We start from the raw sequence: 18,955 nt of genomic DNA on the forward strand, positions 1-18,955 counted from the left end.
AACATGGCAACCGATCCTTATTCCTTAACCCCTTGAGTGGCACGCCCGGAAATTTTCCGGGACGAGCTCCACTGCCCATAGCGATAAAGCCCGGAAGATTTCCGGGCTATGTATCACTATGGGAGCTGCAGCGCACAATGCCACAAGCTGTGGCAGTGTGCTCTGCCTGCACAGACCCATATAGAGCAGTGCAAGGGCTTTGAAAAACCAGCAGAAGATATTGCCGACATGTCGGCAATGTCCTGCTTTGTTTACAAGTTGCCATAGAGACCATCGGCTTGTCAGAAGCAAGCCGATGGTCTCTGTGGCAGGGAGAGCTGGTTGTTAGCTGTCAGAGGACAGCTAGGTTCTAGCTCTTACAGCAGAGATCAGAGAAAACCTCCGATCTCTGCTGTGTTAACCCTTTACATGCTGCAGTCTATGTGACTGCAGCATGTAAAGGGCTGTCACTGCAGCATGTAAAGGGCTGTCACCATCAGACCCCCGGAATGTGATCAGGGGTCCTGATGGGTCCCTGTGAAAGTCCCCTAAAGGGACAAAAAAAAAAATTTAAAAAATTATTTAAAAAATTTAAAAAACACTTGTCTCCCTTTACTTTGTAAAAAATCAAAAATACAATCACACATGTGGTATCCGTGTGCGTCGTAATGACCCAGAGAAGGAAGTTAATACATTATTTAACCCCTTAATGACATAGCCCCTTTTTTTCTTTTTTCCCCATTTCTTTTTTTCCTCCCCCCTGTTTAAAAAATCACAACTTGTCCCGCAAAAAACAAGCCCTCACATGGTCATGTCAATGGAAAAATGAAAAAGTTATGGCTCTTGAGACGCAACTGCAAAACTAGTTGAAATTCAATGATTAGACCATTTTAAAAAACCTGCCCTGGTGGGCACGACAGGGTGGTAGGAAACCTGCCACTCAAGGGGTTAAAGGGGTTCTGTCACGAATAAGATTTTTATGCTTTAGCAGCCGTTGTTCCCAGGTCTGCCTAATGGACACAGGGAACCCACGATTAATGGCATGCTAAAGCATAAAAACCTTATACTTACCTTTTTTCCTGTTGTTCTTGTGCAGCGGGGGTCATCTCCCAGCAGGCTCTCTTCTTCCTCCGACGAGCCGGGATGGGCCGCCCCCCTCCGGGATTGCGCGCATGCGCAGAAGACAGGTGCTCTCTGACAAAAGTCAGAACGGGCCGCCTCTCCACTGCGCACACACAGAACTCAAGAATTCAGCTAGGACGGACGGGCCGCCCACAGCAAGCACTGCTTGTGACGTGGTGCCCATCTGTTCACCTCAGAAGTGGCTGACAAACGGAGCAGAGCAGGAAGCGGTCATTTTGACCGCTCCAGCTCTGCTTCTAGAAGCCACAGAAGAAGATGCCCGACGGTCGGGACATACCTGGCGATCGGTCCTGGCCAGGCAAGGTAAGTAAAAAAAAATTTTTTTTTCATGTCAGAACCCCTTTAAGCCACTCTAGTAAAATGAAAGCTCTACTGTGATTGGCTGTTATAAGCAGCAAACAGTTGAAACCATTTTTTAAGTTGGATCATGAAGAGTGTGTGTGATAGACACTTCTCCATTCCAAAACCATGAGTGTTAATATGGAGGTTTGCTTCTAGAACAGCCTCCACTCTTCTGGGAAAACTTTCCAACAGATTTTGGAGTGTATTTATGGGAACTTTTGCCATGATGGCCCTGATGTTGGATCACACCAAAAGTGGTCAGCAGAGTTGAGAATCTGTGCAGCCACTTGAGTTCCTCCACAGCAAACTTGTCAAACCACGTCTTTATGGACATTGTTTTATGTACTGGGACACTACCAGTCTCATTGAGATAGTTGGCCACTGATATTAGCTGGTTTGGCCTTCAGTTATCTAATGTGAATGGCCAACTTTGGGGACAGTCACATCCTATATAACACCTTATAGCAAGAGAGTTTCATTAAATGACATGAATGCTGTAATGCTCTAACAATGGACATCATTTGGGCAGGTAACTTTTAATTTGGCCAAAACCATTAAGATTTAGTTGACCACTTCAAGGTTAACTGGTTATTCGAATGATCAACCATCCATCTAGAAACATGCTGGATTACTGCCATCTGTTAAAGTTTACCACAATTTGGTGGTAGCTGCACCTTCAAAAATATTGACAATTGTTCCCACGATGTTTGATCATTTGTGATTGGAAAGCTAGCACTGTCACTGTTCGACAAAAAAATTGGGGCATTGGACACAAGAATGTAAAAATGTTTGCCAATAATGTGAAAATTATTCTGTATTTCAGACTCTTGTCTAAGGTCTATAGCCCAGTTTAGTGCTAATTTCCTTCTGAGCTAAAAGATTCGCTTTATTAAAGCATTCCTGCTTGTAAACCTGTACATAGAGAAAACAGACAAGCATGTCATCAGCTGATTCCTGGACTGCTGACAGAGCGGACAGCACTGTACACTGGTCAACAAATTTTGACAAAAGTCACGTTACTGAACTAAAATGAGTAATTTTTTAGCAATTTGTATGTGCTCAACACGAATGACAGTCAAAATGCAAAACTGGCTCTATTTTTTTTTTTTGTAATCTGCAATAATTGTTTATGTCACAAGATGCATGCCAATAGTAATAGGTCTATGGTTAATACCTGTAAAAAATCAAGTCCTAGACTACCTGTGTTCGGGAGCATCTGTGTGGATTGTCCAGCAGTAGTCAGCCAGCATGGTAGTGTCCAGCAGTGGTCAGCCAGCAGTAGTCAGCCAGCATGGTAGTGTCCAGCAGTTGTCAGCTAGCATGGTAGTGGACCATTTCCCCTCATATCTTTGTTTAGTTGTTGCGATCTCTTGATGAAAATGTTTGCCATGTTCATCACTAACCATACCACAGTTGTCTGGAAAGAAATCCAGATGGGAATGAAGGAAGTGGATCTTTAGAGACATATTGCAGACAAGTTTCTGATACTGCATCAGCATGTCTTGTACCAGATCCTTGTAGCTTGCTGCCCTAATATTCCTGAGAAAGTTTGTAGACAAGACAAAAAGCATTCCATGCTTGTTTCACATCACCCTGCAGCAACTTGTTGAACCAGTCCTCTTTGAAGAGCTCTTGAATCTGAGGACCCACAAAAACCCTGTCTTTAATCTTTGCCTCGCTGAGTCGAGGACATTTTTCATCAAGGTTTCAGAAAGCTGGTGAAGTCCGGTCCATGACTTTCATAAAGTTCTTCATCAAACCTAGTTTGATGTGATGGGGTGGTAGGTAGCAGGATTTTGAGCCTCGACCAGAGCTGGGTGCTGGATATTCTTCTCTCCAACTGCTACATTTTACCTGGGAGTTCATTCCTTCCGCAAGTAGTGCAATTTCTTTGCTCGGCTATCCCACTCACATAAGAGACACATGTATTTTGTATATCCCTGCTGCAGTCCCATTAAAAGGGCAACTGCCTTCAAATCACCACAGAGGTGCCAGCTGTACTTGTTATACTCAATAGAATTCAGTAGCTGCTTTAAAGGGGTGGTCTCGCGAAATCAAGTGGGGTTATACACTTCTGTATGGCCATATTAATGCACTTTGTAATATACATCGTGCATTAAATATGAGCCATACAGAAGTTATTCACTTACCTGCTCCGTTGCTAGCGTCCCCGTCGCCATGGTTCCGTCTAATTTCGGTGTCTTCTTGCCTTTTTAGACGCGCTTGCGCAGATCCGTCTTCTCCCTTCTTCTCCCTTCGGCTCCGCTCGGCAGCATCGGCATTTTGGCTCCGCCCCCTTGTACGCATCATCGCGTAGCTCCGCCCCATGATGTGTGCCGGTTCCAGCCTCCTGATTGGCTGGAATCGGCACGTGACGGGGGCGGAGCTACGCGATGATGCGTACAAGGGGGCGGAGCCAAAATGCCGATGCTGCCGAGCGGAGCCGAAGGGAGAAGAAGGGAGAAGACGGATCTGCGCAAGCGCGTCTAAAAAGGCAAGAAGACACCGAAATTAGACGGAACCATGGCGACGGGGACGCTAGCAACGGAGCAGGTAAGTGAATAACTTCTGTATGGCTCATATTTAATGCACGATGTATATTACAAAGTGCATTAATATGGCCATACAGAAGTGCTGAACCCCACTTGCTGCCGCGAGACCACCCCTTTAAGGATAGGCCATCGATAGTAGAAGTTCCGAATGAACCCTTTTACGTTGAAGATGGTGTGATGCTCACCTGATGGGGTTGTGAATTACATAGCACTGTTGAGTATATGCTAAAGTCTGCTGCCTGCTCCACGGATCCTGGGTACAGGCTGTTCTGAAGGTGATCGTATAGATGCTGCAGGAGAACGGAGCACTGGATGGATGGTGCGAGTCTAAATGTAATTAATCGGCAATCCTAAAGAAGATGATTCCTTTATTGAAGTACATATAGCATAACGCGTTTTGTGTTTAAACTAAATTGCTAAGCATAGTAAAGGAATTATCTTTAGCTGTGCCCAATCGATTGCATTCAGACTTGTGGCATTCAGTGCTCCGTTCTTCTGCTTGTAACCTGGACATATTGCCCCATCGTTGGTATAGAGCTGGTGCGTTTCCTTTCCTTCTATATAACATATTCATGCATGCACATTGTATAAATAATTCATGTAATCCCCAGCACTGAACAGCTTCCCGGGGACATCTCCCATTCATCTTCCTGTGAGCATGGATGGACATTTTATGTATGTGACATTAATCAGTGTCCCTAGAGGAGCACATCCCCCTTCTATGTGTCACCTCCATTCTCTGGGGCCATCGGCTCATTATCTGCTAATTGGGCAGCTGGGTCCATCTTTGTTATCTGTGGTGTGACACAGTGACCCACGCAGGTTTAGGATTCTTTACTTACGGTAATCTATTTACCCCGAGTCTCACCCTTTGCTTCTAGCGTAATATGTATTTTTCACATATGTTAATTATGTATTGACTTATTTGATTGACGTCTCTTGTCTGTAGCTGTGATGAGAATACACCCTATACATACAATTGTACATGGAACAGAATGACTTATGTATAATGTGTTTGGGCATGGAGTTAGGAAGTAGTGATATCTTAAAGACATTGCTCTGTAGCCAAGAAATGTGTATATTTCACATTGTACCGCTATGGATTAATATATATATAGTTATATTGCTGTACTAGTTCTGTGCTGATATATTTTTCGTATTGCTTTAAGTCAGGAAGAGATGATACATTTCTTGCACTGATAACTGTATACTAAAAACCGCTCATACATATTTGTGTGTTCGTTGGACTTGAAACCAATGAGCTTGTGTTGTGAAGGGGCAAAATTTCAAATATACGCCTGCTAAAGAACCGCACACCCCCTAACTAGTCGATTAACGATATTTCAGCCTCTATAATCACTCCCAACTATTTGTTCCTCGATTTGTAAAATTGAGCAAGCAAACAACGATTGCTCTGTGTAAAAGCACAGAAATAGCCGTTCATACGCTTTAGCGACTATTTCAAGCGACAATTCAGATTAAAGTTGTCCCATGTAAAGCCATCCTATGAGCAGATATGATTGGCTGGGTACAATCTGCAGCTGTAGTGCCGTTCACACATTATACAGGTTATAACGGTAAAGTAGCCAAGTATAATTGGTCACACTAGCGCGGTCCGCGACTGCTTCCTTGTATGAGCAAAGAATGCCCTTCAGTGAAACAGAATCCATTTTTGGCAGAATATCATATTGTGACCGATTAGATTTCTGACTGATGTAGGCCACTATTTTGAGCGCAGGCTTTTATTTTGTGATATTTTATCAGTTCCCTTTTTATTAACCCCTTGTTTTTAGTGATTGTGAATGCAATATAGCGAATGACTTATCGCTAAGTGCTCCATTCACTAATGTTGTGTTAGGCCTATGTCACACAAACGTTTTTGCACATGCGAAATTTGCGCGCAATACACAATAAATAGTACCCACTGATTTCAATGGGTTTGTTCACATAAGCGTATTTTGCATGCATTTAGTTTGTGCCAAAAGATAAGCAGCATGCTCTATTGTCCTGTGCATTTGTGTAAAAAAATGGTGGATATTAAATTAGCTTAGTTGCCCATTTCAATGAATGAAAGCACAGTTGTGTGTGGGCTTTTATGCATGTGCAAATGCACGCGATTTACGTGGGCAAAAAGTACAGTAAAACGCGCACATGTGTGCATAAATACGCAATGCCAATTGAGCAAATGCATGCATAAATGCTCATGCAGCTGTGTAACACCGGCATTAGACATGAACACAAATGGCTTACTGTGTGTAATACATCCCGTTTAGGGGACATGTCTGAGCTGCAGTAGTCTCGCTGTTTGCTTGGGTTATTGATCCGTGTGCTGACGGCGTCTGTAATCCTGTGTTCAATTTAATTTCATGGTTTTGCTTTACACTAGTCTTTGTCCTCTGCACAGATGTATTGGGTATGGAATGAATGTAACTTCCATTATAATATCGTCTATGTCCAAATATATTGTCAGCAGTGCTTCACTATGTCTCATGGAGAACGTGTAGCCTTTCTCATCTGCATGCAGCGCTTTTTCTTCCGTCCAAAAGCCGAGCAGCTGAACAGAAACTGAACAGACCCCATAAAAATCAATAGGGTCTGTTTGGTGCTGTTCAGTTCCAACCTGAGACGGAGCCGTTTGGCTGCAGGGATTCCCCTTTCCTGCTCTCAGAGCGGAGCGGAGTTGTTATAATAAATTATTTATTCGTCACTGCAAAGCAGGTTTATTTACCAACATTACAAACTTTCAGTTGTTTGCAAAAAAAACTATAAAACAAGAACAATTTAAATTGCTCAACAGAACAAACAAGTGGTTCCTTCAAGTTCATGACAACTCCAAGTTCATCACAAATGGAGGGGATCCTTACTAGGAGAGATGGAGGGATTCCCCTGCAGCTGGGAATCCCTCCATCTCCCCTGTAGGGGAACCCCTCTACACAGGCTGCTGGGGAATCCCTCTATTTCCCCTGCAGGGTAACCCCTCCATCTGTGCTGAGATGAAGGGAAGCCACGGGGGTTTCCTTCATGGTGGTGATGAGGGGTCTCCCGGTGAGATGAAGGAAAGCCCTGGGGTTTCCCCTCATCTCTTTCTCCAGCAGAAAATATTTTCAGTCCCTCCCATTGGAAGGATTGCAGCTGAAACTCAGGACTTCAGCACAGGAAAAATCATCCATTCAGATGATTTTCAGCAGCTATTGTTGCGTTGTTTTGGTTTTTTTTGCGCAGGTAATAGCTGTGTGAATTCCACACCATGTGAGCGCTAGGTGCAGCCCAGCAACTAATGTTAATAGATAATTGTTAATAGTAATTGTGTATTAGCAACTTAAAGGCTCCTTCACACTGGCGAGTGTGATATCAGGCTGTGACTCACGGCCCGATATCACTCTTGCCAAATGTGAAAGCCCTAGTGATGCAAGGTGTTTTCTTGTAAAACAGCCTTGCTTTACTATGGGGATGAAGGGAATCCCCCCGCTTTAAATGTCACAGCCTCAGTAGAGGATCGCAGAGTTCTCCCATTGCTTTCAATGGGCGATCTCGCAGAGAGATAGGAAATGCTGCAATGTGCTTTCCGCATTGCATCGCAGTTCCATGCAGGAAAACATTGCTAATGTGTATGAACCCATTCAAAAGAATGGGTTTCATATTTGTGCGTTGCAAGGCGCACAAATCTTGCACAATTTTCTTGCCAGTTTGAAGGCAGCTTTAATGACTTCTGCAAATGTTATCATGGGCTGGACTTGATCTCCCCGACCCTAGAGTTTTAAAAGGAACCTGCCAGCTCCCTACTGTACCATAAACTAAGGCCTGTGACAGGTGATGTAGTTTTTTTTCTACACTCCCACTCCCCAGTTCCCATGGTGTCCCCCTCTGAAGACCACACAATGCTCAGAAATCTGACTCTTTGTAGTGTCCCGTGCATGTGGTCTCCCATGCAAGTCTATGGAGGAGAGCGCACGCAGCAATCTGAAAAGAGTCAGATATCTGTGTGCCGTGTGATCTTCAGAGGGGGACATCATGGAATCCAAGGAACGGAAATATATAAAAATATATCGCGCAGCTCCTGTCACCTCCTCTAACGGCACCATTACTTAGTTTATTATGTGTCTCTCTTCCCTATGAAGTCATTTGGCTGAATTAACTGCTACTCAATGTCTCGGTGTTTTAATCTTCCACACTGTTTCCTTCACTGAGTTTTGGAAATTGTTCCGACAGACACAGAGACCTGTAACAATGGTGTCTTTAGATAGTGGACGACGAAAGAGTTGGAGCTGCTCGTGCTCATCAGACAATCAGACGATTCTCTTTACTGGTGGTCTGTCAAAAGCATCCTGAGCCCGGTCACCTTGTGTGCCCTCATGCATCCACTGGTCCCATCACCACCTAACAGTCTGGTCAGAATGGCCCAAGTGGCAGACCGTTAGTCGATACAACCATCCAGCTTCTCGTATTCCAATAATGCGCCCCTCTCAAACTCTGTTAACTTGGCAAATCTCTTTGATTGCATTTTAGAGGCGTCTAGTGATCAACAAGCTCTACACAAGCGAAAAAGTAGGTCCATTACATACAAGGAGCTTCTGAGAGCCTTTTTATAGGCCAAGGGTGGAACCACTTTTAGGGTTTCGGGTAGCAAGACTGTTCATCCCATCACCAAAACTCTCATCATTTGTATATCTGCCTGCGATGTAACTGCATGTCGAGCTTTGCAGCAAAATGACAACTCCTAGGGGCTTTAGATATATACAATATATATATATATATATATATATATATATAATTTTTTTTTTTTTTATTTTTTTTTTTTTTTTTTTTTTACAAAGAGTCTATATAGCTCCCATTTACTCCATCCACATGTGATCACAATGAAGATCTGGCTAGCTGTCTTGGAGCTTTTGCCTTTAACTCCTTTCTCAACTTGTCATGCTTCTCTGTCTTGTAGGAAATGGACATGCCAGATGAGGTGAATATTGATGACCTTCTAGACCTGGATACAGATGAGGAGAGAAGGAGCAGTTTGCAGGTGAGAATTGAGCATTACATAACACAACCATATACTTGGATGGATTAGCCTATCACACACTTTGTACCAATGTAAAAAATTGAGTTACTGATACAATTTATATTTTCCTCACTTTTCCTGGTTTCATAATGGACAATTGTTGAGAAAATGTGCAACATCGTGTAACCTACTTGCGTATCTGTTACATTGAAACATTCTCATTGAGTCTGTATGCAGGGCCAGATTACAGGGCTGCCCAAGGGGCACATTCCCCACCTCTTGGGAGTCCCAATGGAAGCCTTCACCTTACCAATACAGTCTCATTTTATTGCTCTTGTGTTTTTCCACATATTGATTACATTGAGTATGTATTTATGACCTAAGGACTTCCTATATACTGAAAGACAAGGCTGGTAGTGAAATTGAAAAGGCACTGGGGTTCAGCATTTTCTAGTTACACCTTGACAGCCATTATTTATATGGGTACTAAATATACAGCTCATCTCTGAGAGCCCTTCTCTAAGGAAAATGAGGATCCCCTGATGGCTATTTTGTGAACGTGTACTACCAAGAAGAGCTGGAAGGGTGGTTATGCATTTATCTGACTCTTGCTTGTGATGTTTAAGAGAGTCACTGGCTCTTTCTCCATAGACTTCAGTGAAGAGGGTTACAAGTACAGTTTGTGTGGCTACTACTCATTTCCGTGGTTGCTGTAGATGGTTTGACGGTGTCTGGGTTCCAGGCTTGGGCTTAGGCCCCCACCAACCTTAATATAAAACACACAAATATATGCACTTTTTTCCAAATATTTAGACCTGGTATTACAACTCAATCACATTCACTTGAATGGGGCTGATATTCAGGAATGCTGCGTGCCCGATGAGTGAAGTGTCACAGACCCAAAAAAGAGCCCACAACACTCTCCAAAGTGTTGAAGTCCCTTCAAACAGTTGACCATGGAGGTGGCAAGAGTCGAACTCTCAACAATCTGATGATCCTGAGGCTAGATGATCAACATTTAAAAGGGAACCAGTGAGGTCCTATGAGCATCATAACTTACGGTTATGGGTTACTGTAATAGGACAGGGGTCACAAATTCTTGGGTTGTGCTTTTTACGCTGGCCTGCCCTTCAGTTCCGTTGCTGTACCTATTAGAATGGTAGCTTAGCTATGAGTCAATATTTAACCTTTTAACGTGTACATACGCTGTTTCCAGCTTATTGCCCCCCATCAGTGCACAGTAGGGTTCTGGCTAGCTAGGTGAGAGACCATCAATGTGAATCTGGACGGGGGGTGTATAATGTATCTCCATGTGGAGAGCACCACAAGGGTGTAGGAAGTCTTGTATAAGAAATGCAGATGGGTGATGGAGTAATGCCTCCACAGCGCCACCTATGGCCTGATGCCCTGTCGCCTAGCCAGACAGAACTCTACTGTACACTGATGAGTTACAATAATCCTGTACATGGTTATTTTGGCTTGACTCACATCCTTAGTCATATTGCAAGGCATCACTCATTTGCATGGCTTTTTCCCAAGGAGCATTGCTCTCACAAATAGAAACATTTTCCTTCCATACAGTCACTTGGTGATAGTGAAACATTTGTCCTTGTTTATCTGTTAGTTGACCAGATTTTTCCTTTCTTTTTCGATGCCATGAACAGTTTTTCTTGAGTCTGTTATCTCATGGATGTGGGGAAGTAGACTGTACTCTTATGGGGTTTCTCGCTGAGATCTGTTCACCACTTCAGACTTATGGGAAATAAAGATTAACTTCAAACTGCTAAGTGTAATCTATGTCTGTCATTGCTGGGACTTCCAGAGAAACAGTCCCATCTTTGATGTGGTCTACAATAAATGCTTTCCCACACAGAGCAGATAAGTAGGCGGAGGAGGGTAATGGATGGGGGTAATCGGCATATAACACAGCGCTCATCATATAAGCTAGCGCTCGGCTGGGTCTTGTGTCTTCACACCACCAGTTCAATGCCTTCGATATAATTCACATGATGTAATTAGCCTTTTATGCTTTTGATTGTATTCAATGATACCAACTTGAGTCTCGCACCATGTGGTCGAATCTTAATGAAAAATCACACAGCAGCTAATAATGCGATTAACTTCATAGAGAAAATCCTAATTGCATCTTTAACAAATGCTTTCCATCCAATGTAACTGATGGCGTTCTGTATTTTGTCTCCCCAGGTCATCCTTGGTTCTTGCACTAACAACACAGAGGTATGTATTGCAGTAGACTAGACTGTACTTTAGTGTGCTGTGTATTGTTATATATTCTGTTATTTACTTTGATTGTTTTGTAGTTTTAGCTTTTAAATATAATATATAGTATTCATGTATTATAACTGTTCAGGCTGACCCTTCTTTTATTATGGGCTGTATTTACCCTCTCCAATCCAATTTCCCTGTATCCGCACACTCCCAAGCTCTTATTTACTTTGGATGGAAAAGCACATTGTGGATTCCTTGGAATTACTCAACAGAAACACTTAAAAAGGAACTGTCATGATGATTTTATTAGCAATTTCTTGAAAATTCACAATCTTCAATTCAGTATCGGCCCTCGCCCAACATTAAGATTTCCCTACATAGCTCAGATGTCGAGAAAGGTACAATACGTATTTCTAACAGTATGCAGGGCAGCGCTGTGCTGTATGCTATAGCATACATATGCAGAACCGCCTCCAACAGCGGAGCACTGTTCTGCATACTGTTAGAAATATGTGTCGGACCTTGCCCGATTTCGGAGCTATGCAGGGAATTCTTAATGTTGGATGAGGTCTGACACTGGACTAAAAGGGGTTGAGAACCTTTTACGTTGCCTGGAGCAAAAGCCTGAGGTAGGCATGCTACTGCCCTACACAAAACTGCCTCTCTGTGCTCAGAGGCTACTGCATGAACAGGGAGGGAGATGAAGGAAGCAGCAGAAGAGGGAGCAGGATGAGGCCACCTGCACAAGGCAGAGGCGGATTCTGACCCTGGCATTAGCAACGTCTGCGTGTACCCGTCTTTCTTTCTCTTCATATATACTGTGTATTGTCCTCACGGCTCACCATCAGACATGCGCAGTACTGATTTTTTTTTTTTTTAAACGCCTGCTTTTTCCGCGTCATCGCCTGCAACCTTTCCGCAATGTCAGTTTACATTATTTTTATCTTTTATCCCGACGAGCGCAAAAGCAGCCTTTTTTCCTTTAATATTGCCGTCTATCAAGCGCCGGACAGGTGCTTGTATGCTGTATATACTTTTGCTGCTCTCCGTTGTGCTGCGGATGTGGGAGAAAAAGAACCTGTACAAGGCTATTCTGGACATCGGTGCCGACGGGGTTTATCAGGCTGATTTCCCCGTCAGGCACCAGGTGAGTTAATATTGGCTCATTAATACTTTATTGCCTTTTTTTCACCTGGCGCGTCTCTGATTTATTCGTTGTGTTGAGGTTGTTTACGATTCTTGCCACACTTTAATTCTTACAGCAGATCTTATAGATGACTACTCTTCTGTCATTGCTTGCGGTTTCAAAGAATGCCCAGGCTGCACCTTGTCCTGTCAGTAAACCTAGCTGTGGGTCTAATGGTGTTGGTGCTGCTGCAACTAGTAGTAGCTGAGGGTGGTGGCACTGCCCTTTTTGTTTTTCTGCAAAACCCTACTCGCTGCCTTGGCATGGTGCTGCTCCACAACGTCCGCCTCTTCCTCTTCTCCCTGCAAGCTGCAATGATGACTCTTCCTGCCTTTCCATGTTAGATCAAGTATTTCATCCTCTTCGTCGTCCTTCTCTTCCTGAGTGGCCTCTGTCACAGTGAGCACCGGGAGCCAGCACCTCCGTTTCCACATTCCCCTGAGTACACCTTGTCTGTGAAGGGCTGACCGGGCGCACTGACCAACCTTCATTTCCCTCCTTGAAGGAAGAAAATGGTTGGCCATCAGTGCATTCAATGTTTTGATCTTCTCCCCTGGTTGTTTGGACTACCTGGTTGGCATCCATGACACTGCATGATCAAGCAGCTCCTCCAAATCATCCACGTGGACTGCTTTAGAAAGTGCAGGGATTTGGCATGGGGTGAAGGAGAGGGGGGATGCTCATGGCCAACTGGTGCAGACTGACTGCTGTGTGCCTGTGACTGGGAGGAAGAGAAGGTGGTATGTGACGCATGCTTATTGCAAATGATCTTCCTCATTTGAAATGCTCATGACTGCCGTTTGATGACACTTCGATACATAAACTGGATATCAATTAAGCATATCAATGCTTTTTGTGTCCTTGATTTTCACGTCTACCAGTCTGTTATTAGTGTGCAGCATCAATGTCAAACAAAGTTTGATTACGATCCACTCAGTGGCATACCTCCCAAGTGTCCCTGTTTCTGGAGAGACAGTCCCTACCGTATTTTTGATCCGAGTCCCTCTGTACCTCTTTGCCCATTACTTGTCCCACTTTTTGACTTAGGAAATAGATTTGCATTAAAGGGGATATCCGGGGACTTAGTTTTGTTCCAAAACTTTTTTAAGCCTGCAGTATCAAAATAACAGAATTCATGTTCGCCCTTCAACGCTCCCCGCTGCTGCCATCTCGCCTATTCTCCGGTCCCTGCTGGTCTTCACTGCCCGTTGCATGGAACTGGTGATGACATTCCCAACAGTAGGACCACATGACCGACACACCCAATTGCTCACTTCAGCCGGTAAATAGCTACAGTGCTCACGTGACCCAGTGTTAGGTCGTCATCACTCCCCCCCCAGGTAGTGAAGTTCGTTGTGGACTGAAGAGACGTCAGTGGTGCGGAACATGGAAGGGTGAGTATAAGCTCTGTTTTCCTACTACAAGCTGAAGAAGTTTTTGAACAAAACTATGTCCCCTAGATAATCCCTTTAACAGTTTATGGACCAATATAGCCAATTTATCTATATGCCTCCTAAGTGTATGTAGGACACATATTTGGTTGTTATTCCATCATATGATCCAATGTGGAACTTAAAAATTTCTGAATTCCAATGACTTTTGTGCTAGTGTATAAATTAAAACTATTCAAGCTTACAGATATGTATTTAAAAAATGGATCTTTCACACAATGAAACATAAGTGTCCGTGTTTTGACGCATCAAAAAGTTGGAAGGTATGTAGTCCCCCACGTTTCGTAAATACTATTCCAATTTTAAGGAAATAAGTTTTATCTGTAAGCAAAAATCATCCACCAGAAAGCATGTAAACAGTGGTCCTCAGAAATCAACCGTCAAAGCCAGCAGAGAATTGGACAAACGCAGCCAACTGTGTGGAATATTCTATACTAACTTTTGCCATATTTGCCATACCAATTGCAATTGTTACAGAGCCTGAAACCAGACGACAAAGCGCAGTGATATTCTTTCTGCAAGATTCTGCAAACTGTAATGGAAAGTGATGGTTTCATAGAATCTTTAGAGTTTATTGATGGAAGTCATGTTTCAGCCGGTAACAAGCATGATGTCAAAATCTGTGGCAGAGAAAACCCATATGTATACGTGTAGCATATATGTGACTCCCCGAACGTGAATGTGTTTTGCGCTATAACCTGTGGGAAAGTGTAAAGACCCTTCTTTTTCCATGAGCAAACAATCCCAGTGATTTCATACCTAGACACATTACGGACATGGCTTCTGACGCAGCTGAAACAGGAAATCCCAGGTTTCATCTTCCAACAGGACGGGGCACCCCACCACCACCATATTCACAATGAAGTCAGAAGTGAGCTCAATAGGCAACTACCAAAAAGACGGATTGGCCGTGCAGGTTATCATGATGATGGTGAACTTGTTCGGCCTCCACGTTCCCCGAACCTTACATCGTGATTTTTTTATTTTTTTTTGTCTTGTGGGAGTATTACAGAAAGTCTACATGCCTCCCTGACTGCCCACCATGCATGATCTGCGGCATCACAGAACCCATTCCATCAGTCAGTCATCATACACTACAACGTGTACAGCAGGAACTTCACTACAGGCTCAATGTATGTTGAGTGACAAAGAGGGATGACAATGAACACCTCTGATGGGTAAAACATTTTTGATGTTGTGCAACAAAACGTTTCGAGTTTCTGTTTTCATTGATATCAAATTTATGTATCGGAGTGTCCTTAAATGTGGATTCTGAGGATTTCAAATCAGGAAGATAATTTGTAATAATAACCCTGAATATTAAAAAAAAAAAATCTCACCTACCATTCTGTGTTGCTTCTCCGCAACTGCTGTTGTGATCTACCGTGTACAACCACTGCAGTAGTCATGTGGCTCAATTACCCACAGGACAGCTGCAGCAAATATGAGGCCTGTTGCGGATTCATCAGTGACATCCCTGAAAACTACCACAGGGCTTCTACATTAGAAGCCCAGGTGACAGGTTTAGGGGATGTCACCAGACCCGCTGCCCGGTTGACATCACCTGTCAGATGTTGTAATGCCGAACCACCAAAGCGGTGGCCTGGCACCACGGTGAGTATATTGATTTTATATAGCTTTGGGGACAGGCAGACCAAAACTATATAAAATCAGTAACTGAGAAAAAACTGTTAAGACTTGTTGAAAATGGGTTTAGGATAGCTGTGATGGCACCTGCATACATGGAAGCCTTGACACTAGGGTAAGCAAAGATCTAGAGGCATGGATGTGGCCTGGGGTGTCACGTGGATTCATACCACTAAGTGTGTTGATGGTCTCGGACTGTCACTATGAGTGATGTGAAACTGGGCAGTGATCTCTTTCCACCTCAACCTAAGGAAAGGGAAACCTAAATGAGAATCATGGCACCACTTCTACATCAGGAGATGTTCTCGAGATGAAGAGGTTGATGAAATGAAAGGACACCAGAAGCGGGCTTTATTTACGTCCTCCAGACTGTGTTGCATGCAGACATTTCATAGTCTTTTATTACACATGTATCTATAGGTCATCCAATGTTAACATATATGGAGGTGTAAGTTATGAGAAACATTGTGCATGTTTGCATTTGGGAAGTGTATAGTGGTTTCATTGCTCAGACGAAGTTTATATACAGATTACCAGCTTGTCAGATTCCACAGTTATGCTTTAGCGTTTGCCTGTGAAATGTGTCTGTGTTGTGTTATATGTCTGGGCTCTTCATCCGCCTAGAACTGATAAATTGACTCCTTGTACCCTGAATAGCCACAGTTTCCTGTTAAGGGTGTGCTTGTATGAGCAGAACGTCACAACCTGACCCTGTCAGCAGAATTAGGGACACCAGAGGAAATCACGGTTAAAGCCCAGATAATCTATTGCAGTTATGACATCTGTAGACCTGACCTAAAACAGAAAACTACAAGTCCTGAAAATGGTTTGACGTGAAGTTACTTAAATGTTCTTAGGAAATTGCAATGTCGATTATTTCCTAGTAAAACATTAATATCAGAATTTTCCTTTACAAGCAGAAGAAATGTGATAAAACCATCGTCACAGGGAAGTCAGCTGAAGCTTCTACATCACAATGGAAAAATAGAAATGTGCCATCTATAAAACTGGTTAAATGATAGAATGGTAGGCTTAGAAGCAGAGGCGTAACTTGAAGCTCCTGGGCCCCAATATAAAACCTGTAACAGGGCCCCAACTATAATGTTTTACTCATAGTACTGGGCTCCCTATATGGAGAAGAGAGGACTTACGGGCCCCCTAAGGCTCCTGGGCGCAAGTGCAACCGCATCCCCTATAGTTACGCCAGTGGTTGCAATGAGATCTCCAGGGTCATTGGGTCCAACCCCCTGCTCAATGCAGGATCACTAAATCATCCCAGACAGATATTTGTCCAGCCTCTATTTGAAGACTTCCATTGAACGAGAACTCACCACCTCCCGTGGCAACCTGTTCCACTCATTGATCACCCTCACTATAAGTTTTTTTCTAATATCTAATTTGTGTCTCCTCCCTTTCAGTTTCATATCATTGCTTCTAGTCTTTCCTTGTGCAAATGAGAATAGGGCTGATCTCTCTACACTGTGACAGCCCTTCAGATATTTGTAGAGCGCTATAAAGTATCCTCTCAGTCTTCTTTTTTGCAAGCTAAACATTCCCAGATCCTTTAACCGTTCCTCATAGGACATGATTTGCAGACCGCTCACTACCCTGGTAGCTCTTCTCTGAACTTGCTCTAGTTTGGCTATATCTTTTTTAAATCGAGGTGCCCAGAACTGGACACAGTATTCCAGATGAGGTCTGACTAAGGAAGAGTAAATGGGGATAATTACCTCAGATGATCTAGTCTCTATGCTTCTCGTAATATATCCCAGAATTGTGTTTGCCTTTTTAGCTGCTGCATCACAATGTTGACTCATGTTCAGTCTGTGACCTATTAGTATACCCAAGTCTTTTTTACGTGCTGCTGTTTAGCCCAATTCCTCCAATTTTGTATGTGTTTTTTATCATTTTTCCTTCCCAGATGTAAGACTTTGCATTTCTGCTTGTTAAATATGGTTCTGTTAGTTGCTGCCCACTGTTCAAGCTTTTCTAGATCTTTTTGAATACTCTCTCTCTTCCCTAGTGTTAGCTATCCCTTCTAGCTTTGTGTTGTCAGCATATTTGATCAATTTCCTCTCAATTCTCTCCTCCAGATCACTTCTAAAAATGTTGAATAACACTGGACCCAGGACAGAGTCTTGTGGTACCCCACTTGACACATTCGTCCAATTGCATGTACGACACATTTTTCCTTTGAGTACGATCACTCAGCCAGTTGTGAATCCACCTAACAGTTGCCTTGTCAATCCCATATTTGGTCATTTTTTTCAATAAGTATGATATGAGATACTTTGTCAAATGCTTTACTAAAGTCAAGATATACTATATCCACCACATTTCTCTGATCAACCCAGTTGGTGTCTCTGTCATAGAAGGAAATTAGATTAGTCTGGCATGACTTGTTTGTTACAAACCCATGCTGGCTCTGGTTAATTACTCCATTTTTATCCAAGTACTTGCATACATGCTGTTCAATAATTTCTTCAAAGATCTTTCCCAGTATATGTCAGGCTCACAGGCCTGTAGCTTCCTGGTTCCAAATTCTTCCCTTTTTTGAAGATGGGGACAACATTTGCCCTTTTCCAATTTTCTGAGACTTCTCCTGTTCTCCAGGAATTTTCAAAGATTATGACGAGTGGTTCAGCAATTACCTTTGCTGCTTCCTTTAGTATCCTAAGATGTAATTCATCTGGACCTTGAGACTTGAATTCATTTAGGTTAGCTATGTGTTCCCTCACCATCTCTCTGCTTATAGATAGCCTGCATTCTTTTAATCCCCCAATAGCACAGGGAAGATAATTTGATGTTCCATCTACTTTTTGAGAGAAAACCGATACAAAATAGGAATTTAAAAGTTCGGCCTTCTCAACATCATTCTTAACCATTTCACCATTTTCATCCTGTAAGCATCCAGTAGCATCTTTGACTTTTCTTTTGCTTTTCTAATACCCCCCAAATCCTTTTTTATTGCTTTTAGCCTCTCTTGCAAGCCTTAATTCATTATTAGCTTTATCTTTTCTGACACTTGCCCTACAGTTTCTGCAGACTGCATTATATTCTTCTTTAGATATTCCTCACTCTTTCCATTTGATAAACATATTTGTCTTCCTTTTTAACATGTGTGCAAATTTTGTGTTCATCCATCCTGGTCTCTTTAAATGCTTCCCATTCTTCCTTTTTTTAGGGATTGGTAACTATTGTGCTTTAAGAATCTCATTTTGCAATATTTCCCAACCTTTTTGGACATTTCTGTCCTTAAGAACATCCAGCCTTCGGATTCTTCCTATTCTTTTTCTGAGTTCATTAAAATCTGCCTTTCTGAAATCCAACCTTGAGGTCTCACTCTCAAATCACAGTGCTATTCTATGTGGCAGATGGGCCTTTGGCACCCTTCAGACACCAGAGCCCTGTTACTCTGCCTCCTTAGAGCTAT

At 42.9% G+C, this 18,955-nt stretch overlaps 1 protein-coding gene across 1 annotated transcript in view; it reads left to right on the forward strand.

Moving 5' to 3' along the window:
• Positions 1 to 18,955, forward strand: part of LOC136580514 (protein phosphatase 1 regulatory subunit 14A-like) — a 35,614-nt gene that overhangs the window by 11,068 nt on the left and 5,591 nt on the right. The window contains exons 2-3 of the mRNA XM_066581124.1: positions 8,950 to 9,030; positions 11,215 to 11,247. Of these exons, the coding sequence (XP_066437221.1) occupies positions 8,950 to 9,030; positions 11,215 to 11,247 (114 nt within the window). The remainder of the gene's footprint in view (positions 1 to 8,949; positions 9,031 to 11,214; positions 11,248 to 18,955) is intronic.

Source organism: Eleutherodactylus coqui, chromosome 10 (assembly GCF_035609145.1).
Source record: "Eleutherodactylus coqui strain aEleCoq1 chromosome 10, aEleCoq1.hap1, whole genome shotgun sequence".
In the NCBI taxonomy this organism is placed as follows: Eukaryota; Metazoa; Chordata; class Amphibia; order Anura; family Eleutherodactylidae; genus Eleutherodactylus; species Eleutherodactylus coqui.